Here is a 9,577-nt window from a genome sequence, read left to right as displayed (position 1 = left end):
AGTTTGCTAAAGAAACTTTTCAGTGTGCAACAAATAGCAGCAATAACTATTTCCTACAGATTCTTCTCCTGCGCAGCGTCTGTGGATGGTACAGAGCAGATCAGCAACTCCCAGACGTGGCACTGCTGTAATTTCTGTACGTGCTGTATGAAGAGATCAGTTCTCTTTGACTCTGGGTTGTGTTTTGGGCAAGTCAGCACACCATAACAGCCCAACATTGGTTTCACGCTCTTGAAAGTCCTTGTTTTCTACTGAAGCACCATTTGTTTGTTTGTTTATTTCCAAACAGGTGGAATGGCATCACACTCTTTTAGATGTACCTGCTCAGACTAAGTTTGATTACATGGTGACTGACCTAAATGGAGGGCCTCAGCCTCCCTCACCTTATGAGGAGCGATACAAAAAGACCACGTTCAAGGTGAGGCTGTCTTTCATGGTAGTTTCATGTTCCCTCTGTAGACTTGTTTATTTCCATACTCCACTGGAGACCCTTCCTTTTCTTTGCACTTAGGGCGGTGCAATTGCAGGACAGCTGACAACAGTAGGGATGCAGCAGATGTTTGCCCTGGGGGAAAGGCTGAGGAGAAGCTATGTGGAAGAAGCCAACTTTCTCTCACCAACATTTAAGCCTGCTGAGGTCTTGTGAGTCTCTTGTTTCCGTTCTGAACCTTCCCTGGCTTCCTCCCTCCTAACAAGCAGTCCTGTGCTAGGGGAACTTTCTGACCAGCATACCCTTCTCCACCATACAGCAAACTGGCTGGCCCCTGGGCCTTTATCTCTGCTCAGCCTGCAGATCCAGGTACTAGAACTCGCTCATGACACAAAGCATCCAAATTCCTGTCTGTCCTGATAGGGATGCCAAGGACAGATTCATCTCACCTTATGTTTAACCATCGACAGTGGTTATTATGCACCTTTATGGTGAGTGAAGAGATACAGGTATTTCTGGAGCACAGTTTAATTCACTGTAGATGATGTAGCTGAAGTTCAGTGAGATGAAGTGCACCCCTGCTGCTCACATCAGTAATGCTGGGAGTGTCTGGTTTAGGATGAGATAAAAACCCCACCAGAGAAGTACCAATTTGTTCTCTCTTCTATCTCCGAAGGGGGAAGTTAAATAGCAGTTCACATATAGGTGTCTTATTTTTTAAGGTAGCTATAGCAAGGCAAGATGAATCCCAACACAGGTTTCCAAAGCCACAGTAAAAGCAGAACCCTCTGTTCCAGCAAATCCTCCCCAGAAGGAGAAGGTGCCACCTCACAAACTCCTTTCTCTCTTTCAGTGTCCGTTCCACTAATATTTTCCGGAATCTGGAGTCCACACGGTGCCTGCTAGCGGGGCTGTACCAACAGCAGAAAGAAGGTTGGGGAGACTTCTGACCAGTGCCTTTCCTTTCTCCGTCTTCCCTAGATGCACAGACTTTGCACATCCCAGCTCTCTCTGGCTCCTGGTTGTTAACTTCTTCCACGGTTCTTCATGCCTTCCCCATGCTCTCCTGGTTCTGTATGTTCTTTATCAACTTGTCACTTGCTCCCTCTCTTTGTGTAGCTTTCTGCTGGTGCTCAGCTTGGATCTGTTGCCATGAACGCTGCCATTTCAGACCTACTGAGGAGGTTAACATTAACCCGCTTCAGAATCAAGAGGGCAAAAAGTTCCACACCCAGTGTTCATGAGATGCACATCTGGAAAAAGTTTCTCAGAGAAACTCAAATATCTCAGCCATAGGAGTATCACAGAATCACACAGAATGTTGGGGATTGGAAGGGACCTCGAAATAGCATCCAGTCCAATCCCCCTGCAGGAGCAGGAACCTAAATGAGATCACACAGGAAGGTGTCCAGGCGGGTTCTGAATGTCTCCAGAGAAGGAGACTCCACACCCTCCCTGGGCAGCCTGTCCCAGGGCTCTGTCACCCTCACTGTAAAGAAGTTTCTTCTCAAGTTTAAGCAGAACCTTCTGTGTTCCAGCTCAACACAGAGTTCCAGCTCCAGTCCTATCATTGAGTACCAAGACCCTTCACACATTTGGTATCTAGAGTAACTTTCAGCTGTACGCTACAGTTGACAACTACTTGTACGTCCTAGAAATACGCTCTGGGTTTTGAAGATCTCACTTCTGCTCCCTCTGTAATCAGTTCCAGGAGCAAATAGCAAAAGTGACTTGCCAGAACTCTTTACACCTCATGGCATAGAAGCTAATTTTTGTCACATACAAACACTAGGAAAAAATGAGCACCCAACTGAAAGCTTGACAAGGTGCACAGAAGACATCCATCCCTGTGGAGTTAAATGCTGCGTGCACAGAAACAAGCACAGTGGCTTGTGTTGCAGGTGATAGCTCAGGGGTAATTGCTAGTTGACAGCAATGGACTTAAGCACAAAGAGTGTGGGAGTGATTAAAGCATTCTAAAAACACACAGATGTACTAGTGATCACAGAACCTTTCTTCTCCTTCCACAGGATCTGTTGTCATTGTCACTGATGAAGCAAGCTCTGAAATCCTGTACCCCAATCACCACAACTGCCAGCGCCTGAAATGCTTGAGCAGGTAATTGCCAGCCAGACCTCCCCCTACGATTTCACTGCTGTTTCATTTCAGCAGTAGTAATTTCAAACAGCATGTTCTTCTTCCCATTTCCCAATTTCTTCCTCTGTCACTTACTGGTCTTTGGGAATGGTTACCTAGTTGTATAAAATACTCAGTGAGTGGAGTCATAGAACAAGCAGTGGCACCAGAAGGAAAAAAAAAAGATACTTTTTCTTGAAAGACTGATTTAATTGAGTCTGTGACTAGCAAATACTCATTACTAGCTAATGCACAGCTATTCTGTGGCATTGCTGCAGGGCAGAATTAATATCATCTACATCCCCTAACACGCCTTTCAAGTGTGAACATATTGGGCTTCTTTTTTATATTCAACTTCTGGTTGAATTTATACCTTGAAGAAACTGAAATATACTCAGGCTTGACACATTTAAAGACAAATGAAGTAAAATAAGGAGCATCCTACATAGAAAGAACATTCAATATTTGTAGAGTCAGGTACTCTAAATACCTGTGCCAGGTTGGGTGTGGGGTAGAAAATGACCCAGAGAGGCAAGTGTATTACAGTTTGGTTGGATTATACGTCACCATATTTTTTGTCCAAGATTCAAGTTGTCATTATTCATTGCAAAAGCTCAATATATAATGCTTGACTCTGCAAGTAAAGGGTTGTTCTTGACAGTGGTGAGATGGTGGCCCATACAAGCAGTACATTCAGCCTCCTCTACTAACATCAAGTGTCCAAAAAGGGAATAAACTGCAAGGTCTTCCACTGCATTCCCCCAAGCCCACCAACTGAGCATGTTTTGTGACCACATCACGGTGGGTTTTTTAAGCTGCAGTAAGCAGCACTGCCCCAGTTTACAGGCTACCTGTGCCAGAACTTCTAGCACACTGGATTTCAAACAGAAACTAGAGTTGTTCCTAAAAAAAAAAAAACCTAAAAGCAAACTTAAACTTTTCCCACCTCCTGCCTGACAGATCAGAGCCAGAGAAAACAAAACCTATGCAACATATTTTGCTGGAAGCACACCATGGATATTCTCAGCTAAACTTTTTCAAAATAAAATTTAAAACAGTGTAAAGAGGCAACAGCTTCTAACAAAGCAAGAGGTGAATTTAAGCTACAAGTGAGTATCCAGGTGTTTCCTTTTTCCCCACACCATACAGCAATCAGTTCAAAGCTGCTGCCTTTCCTTCTTTCATGAGGCATCCATGTGTCTGTGTCCTCAGGTGAACTATTCCCTGAAGATACAGATTTGTAGTGTTCCAGCATGACCAGTCTGTTAACTGAACTGCTTCTGAGGTGTTCACATCTCATCTGAATTTTTTCCCCCACCTCTGTGAGAGCAGATAGCCAGCTCTGATCCCTGACATCTAGACATTTAGTGTCTGAACACTCTGCAAATTAGACACACACCATCAGGAATTCCTCAGTATCCTGTGGTGCTTCTCTTCTACCCCTCACTGATACGAGAAAACTCCACTGGGCTGGGGTCACAAAAGAAAAACAATCACAAAAGATAGAAAATCTGATGTGTGAAAAGTTTTTGTTTTCTTAATTCCTTGATAGGCATAAGTTGAAGAATGCTCTGCAACAGCCAGGTGTCTCTGATGACTTGAAAACAATTAAGGAGAAGATGGGTATTGATGGGGATAAGTCTGTGGATTTTTTTCTCCTCCTTGACAACATTCTTGCTGAGCAGGTGAGCTGAGGTGCATTTGTTGCACTGTCACAGAAAGAAACATCCCTTTACCACACACATGGAGGAAACCACAGAGTGCCAACACCCACCGCTACCACTGGGTACCCCAGTACCTTTCTAAGTGTCTAGAAATAGCATGGCCTTTTTAAAAAGCAAGATTGGAGTCAGCCTTGCTTTAGGATGGACGCAGACTCATCTCCAGTATGTATGTTCTTACCTTGAAATCCAGTATCTCTTTCCAGTGCAATGAAGTAGAGCTAAGAGAGCAGTTGGGCCTTGCTGACCCCATTACAAAGTGCTTTCCCTTTTCTGGCTGTCAGCACCTGACAGAGTCACCTTAATCCTGGTTCCAGTGTACTACCTGCATATTTGTACCCCCCTGAGCGCCTGTTTTTTTGCTGGAGCTAACACTAATTGTTCTGGCTATCAGCTGAATAGCTCAAGGAGTTACTCTCCCTTCACACAGAAATGTGTCCTCGAGAACAAACATCTGTTCTTTTGGTACATGGAGCAAGTCTGCGTGTTTGAACCCATCCTAGAACTCCTCACGTGAATGCTGTAGGACAAGTGCTGTGACCCGAACAGCTGTTTTCTGTGGGCAGTCATCCAGGCGTCTTCAAGCTGGGTTCAGAAAAGGGCAAACCTTGTTGTTATGTTACATCTTCTCCTTCCAGGTGCACAATTTGCCAAGCTGCCCTGTGCTGAAGAACTTTCAGCAGACGGTTGAGCGTCGATCTGTTGACTCGCTGCTTTTCCTTCTGGAAGACGGTTCAAGGTGATTGCCTGTACCCAATGCCTCCAGCCTTGGGGGGTTGCCTTAGGCTTACCCAGGGTGGATCAGCTACACCAGCTTGTTTGCAGTGGCAGGTAGAAGTCCTCTTCAATCTGCACTCCCCCAGCATGAGGTTTGTACCTCAGCCATCTCAGTGCAAAGCCCAGTGCCTTGAAGTCAGGAGCATGAGCTAGAAGAAAGGAGTTCAGACTGAGGAGGCCAAGATGTGGGTTTATGTCCTGGTTTGCTAACAGCCATGGTGAGAGCAGTCTCCAAAGAACAGTAGTAAGCCACTGAGGTTGGCAGTGAATGCCATAGCTGTTAAGTGAACCTGTGTCAAAGGCAAAAGCAGAACAGAGGAGATGCTTCCAGCCGGAGCGCTGAGGCTGCACAGGCAAGGCTGCCCTTGCAGATACACAACTACAATCTGAATTCCAACCAGGGAGGTTTATCCCAGGGGTGGCACCTGCACAGCTGGGCTGAGAAGTGTTGATACTAGCGGAAAAGGTGATGCCAGGCACTGCACACGTGTAACTACTTGCAAAAGAATCTGCTGCTACATGCAGTTAATTGCCTCCTCCACAGTTGTAAAGGTGCCCGAGTTGCGAGCCTAGCAACAGTTTTCCTTTCCCGTTCATTTGCAGCTGCCACATTCACCAGGTCTGCTCAGGTGGTGGTACAGGGCTGCCTCTTCTGTTAGGGCAGTTGCCTTTTTTTAACATATTAAGAGATTTTGGGTACTGACAGACTGATTTCCCCCACTCCAACAACTGGGAAAGCCACAGTCACACTCATTCTCCATTTCCACTGATGTATCCATTAGGTAGTTTTCTTCATACTAGAAGTTAGTTGTCTAAAGATCTCCTCTTTGTTCAAAAAACTAATTTTTAAATACAGCCACCACCTTCTTGAATCCTGCCTGCCCCATTCCCGCTTCCTGCCAAAGACCCCAACCACTTCAGTTGCTGTTTTGCAGTCAACTACAGTCATCTTCCCTAATTGAAAACCACACATCCAAAAAATCATGAGGGAAACAAAACAGGATAGAGAACATTAAGGAGTTTCTAGCTTTCCCTTGATGTGGGCCACACCTCATGAGTCTGCTTGTTAACACTTCTCTCCTCCCAATCTGTAATCATGTTAGAATCTCTGTGGTGACTGTGCAACTGCTGAAATAAAAAGTAACCATAGGAATTGCATTTAACATTTCTTAGCTACACACAACACGTTACCAGTTTGTAAGAGAAAAGCAGGTTCCCAGGTGGTCATTTGAAATGACTTAAATTGAAGGTTAAAAAAACGAGGTAAATCTATTTCTGTTTTGTTTTGTTTTTTTTCTAACAGAGAAGTTCTTCAGATGAGCGTTGGCCTCCTTTTCTATACCTTACAGAAAAACATTACAGAAGCAGTAAATCCCTCATCTCAAGCTGAAAAGGCCAGGTAGAGCGCAGATCTCTTCCTCTAACAGCTATAAATTCTGATGTGCTGTCAGTGTGAAAAGCTGGTTCAGAAAGATGTTGAATGTGTGGAGTGAAAAGAATGAGTGCTCATCTGCTAGAAAAAGCATGAGTGCTACTGGCTGTTTCTGGAACACAGCTAACATTTTAGGTTTGCTTTTGTTGTTTTTGTTTATTCCTTCCCTTTTTTTATCAGAAAGCTCATTCTCTATGCTTCTCATGACATTACCCTTATTCCTCTCCTGGTGGCACTGGGCACCTTTGATCGTAAGTGGCCACCTTATGCTGCAGATGTGACCCTGGAACTGTATCAGCACCGACAGTCCAAAGAGTGGTTTGTCCGCGTGTCTTACCATGGAGAGGTAAGATCCCAGGGAAAGTCCATTGTACAGATCTTGGGCTTTTGGTTTTGCCATGCATGTGTGTAAAGCTGTGAAACAAGACTTGTTCCAAGCATGCCATCAAGCCAGATAATAATTAAGACACCAACAGCACATCCATGGCAGCCAAGATATCTTTCCTGTTGAGCTGGCTACTGATCTAGAGAGTTTAGGCAAAGACTTTAAACCTCTGCCTCTGTGTCTTTGCCTTGACTAGCGTCTTTCCCTGACACAGAATGCATCAGTATCGGCAAAAAAGGGCTTTGGCAACACACCAGATGTGTGATTTTGTCTCTTTGCCTTTGCAGGAGCAAGTGGTGAAAGGATGTAGAGCGGGTCTCTGCCCACTTGAAGAATTTCTAGAAGTTCTTTCACAGTACTCGGTCAGTCCAGAGGAGTACAATAACCTGTGCTCCCAAATGGAGGAGAATCAGCAAACTGCCTCATAAGTGGACTTAAATTAAAATTAGTTTATTGTCACAATCTTTGACTATTTTTCTTTATATTCCTGCCAGCCTTCTCTGTTGTAAAAATATATTAGATGAGGGGACTTTTTCCTGCCAGACACAGGATGGCACAGCATCACTTTTCACTGTTAGCAGCAAGATGAAAGAAGCAGCGTAACAGAACGGCTCGAGTTCACTTCTGAGGTAGCCACACAAAAGCAAGGAGAGGCTGAAAACAGCAAAGGAAGAGACAGAACTTTTTAAATTACCCTGCTGCTTCAGGAATACGAGAGAAAACATAGCTGTTCCACATCTGGTGGTACTGTGGGATGAAGCCCAGCTTGCCCTGTGCTACCAGACTTGAGATTCTTGATGTGCCTGCCTTTATGCATGGTGAACTGTAGAAGCCACTGCACCATTCCCTTTCTTTTCTCATGGTGGAGGGTTGCTCTGCAGACAGATGAACCTTCCAAATTGCATAGCATTTATCTACCCCATCTTCTTGAGGGCATTCTTGGGCACACAAAACCTCTCCAAAGGGACAGAAAGCTTTCAAACCTCTTCCCTGCACTTCTGTAATTATGGAAATTCTGCTGCGAACATGCAAAATAACCACAGTGGGCCAAGTAGAAGAACATGCACTTTTAGTGAACTCTGCCTAATGTGCTTAAATAAGGAAGTCTGGGGAGCTGCTACCAGCTTCAGCTTTGGGCAGCATTGCATCTATTTTGCACTTGCCGAAACAGGAATACACCAGCATAGGCAACAGAAGTACTTCTAGCTGAGATGATGACACCTTTTCCTGTAAGACAGTACTAGGGACCACTATGTTGACAAAATCTCAGGGTTTTGGGTTTTTTTTAATCAGTAAATAGAACTTAGATCCTGACCTACTCTCTTTGGGATCTGTAAAGGCTAAGTAGGGGGAACACTTTAAGGAGGACTGCAGTTTTAGTTCTGTGTTACTCCTCAGCGAAGGAAACAGCAGTGATGTTAACGTAAGTCACCAACAGCTATGTGACTGGAAGCACTGGAGCACCTTCTCCCTGAGAAGCGTGGGCTGGATTTCCCTCTCCTCTTTCATTAGCCTGCCCCCACCACAATTACATGTTGACACCACGCGCAGTGAACAGAATAATTTGAATGCTAAATACATGGCTGGAAGTCTCACTGAACTGCTATTAGGAGCAGTCAAAAAAAAAAAACCCCAAAAAAAGGCAAACAAAACATTGTTATTTTCCACCCAAGTTTTTATACAGCCTAAAAACATAATGGCATTGTATAAAAATCAATGGCCTGTCCCTGCTTAAGAACAGGGTGTTCTGCTTTAATCAAGCTCGCTCTTATGCACGGTATAAAGGAATTATTTCTGACCACAACTGGTGGTCAGAAATCCTCGTGTAAATAATGATTTCAGAAGAGGATTGGTGGGACAGTGGAAGAGTTTTAAGACCAGAGAACACAGGTAAGTGGGAAGCGTTGAACTGCAGAACAAATCATGGAAGAGCTGAGGCATTTCTGAGAACATGGAATAAAAATTCCCAGAAATCAAGTTTCCCAAGGAACCACAGGATTTACAGGAACAGGCAGATCCTTTGAAAGAACTGGGAAAGACAGAAAACCAGGGGACAGAAAAAGAGGTCCAAAACTTTCTTAGCCTGGGCTGTTAATACGATTGAGAGCTGCTGACATGAGCAGATAGCGTATTCAACCCCAGGTTCCCTCAGACTTGAGCTGGAGCTGCTAACCCAGGTTAGTCTGCCTCCTTTGCTATTTTAGTCCAATGCAGGTTGGTCAATTTAAACCTAAAAGACTCCTCTTTCATTCTGCATTGCAAAGCTATCCTCATATAGTATGTTTTATTTAAGGCAATGTCAGTATCACAGGTAACTAGCAGGAAAGATGTCAATTTAAAATTAATGTTTTGTTTTCTCCTCATGTAAAAACATCCTCTTTCAGTTTCCAGTATCCCAGACAAAACAACATCACTTCTCTTTCCTGCCTCATGCTCTGATTCAAACAAAAACACAATTGTAAGGTTGAACCTGAGTGTGTAATGAGTCACGAGGACCTACATCTCTCAGCATGAAAGGTTTGCTGGTTGAAAGCCAAAAGGAGATCAAGAGAATAGTGAGCTTGGTATATCTGTCAATAACCCCAACAAAATCACAGAATCACGGAATGGTTTGGGTTGGAAAGGACCTTAAAGCTCATCCAGTTCCAACCCCCCTGCCATCAGCAGGGACACCTTCCACTAGACCAGGTTGCTCA

At 44.3% G+C, this 9,577-nt stretch overlaps 1 protein-coding gene across 1 annotated transcript; it reads left to right on the top strand.

Moving 5' to 3' along the window:
* The first annotated feature begins 286 nt into the window (after nucleotides 1–286).
* ACP6 (acid phosphatase 6, lysophosphatidic) lies at nucleotides 287–7,340 on the top strand. The gene is made up of 8 exons (XM_010176207.1): nucleotides 287–418; nucleotides 512–642; nucleotides 2,461–2,548; nucleotides 4,119–4,251; nucleotides 4,926–5,026; nucleotides 6,368–6,463; nucleotides 6,677–6,842; nucleotides 7,169–7,340. The coding sequence occupies exons 4-8, from the start codon at nucleotides 4,186–4,188 to the stop codon at nucleotides 7,307–7,309; spliced, it is 570 nt and encodes a 189-aa protein (XP_010174509.1). The 5' UTR covers nucleotides 287–418; nucleotides 512–642; nucleotides 2,461–2,548; nucleotides 4,119–4,185; the 3' UTR covers nucleotides 7,310–7,340.
* The last annotated feature ends 2,237 nt before the right edge of the window (nucleotides 7,341–9,577 follow it).

The sequence above is a fragment of the Antrostomus carolinensis genome, unplaced genomic scaffold (genome assembly GCF_000700745.2).
Source record: "Antrostomus carolinensis isolate BGI_N321 unplaced genomic scaffold, ASM70074v2 scaffold8959, whole genome shotgun sequence".
NCBI classification, from domain to species: Eukaryota; Metazoa; Chordata; class Aves; order Caprimulgiformes; family Caprimulgidae; genus Antrostomus; species Antrostomus carolinensis.
This window is presented reverse-complemented; position numbering and strand designations above follow the sequence as displayed.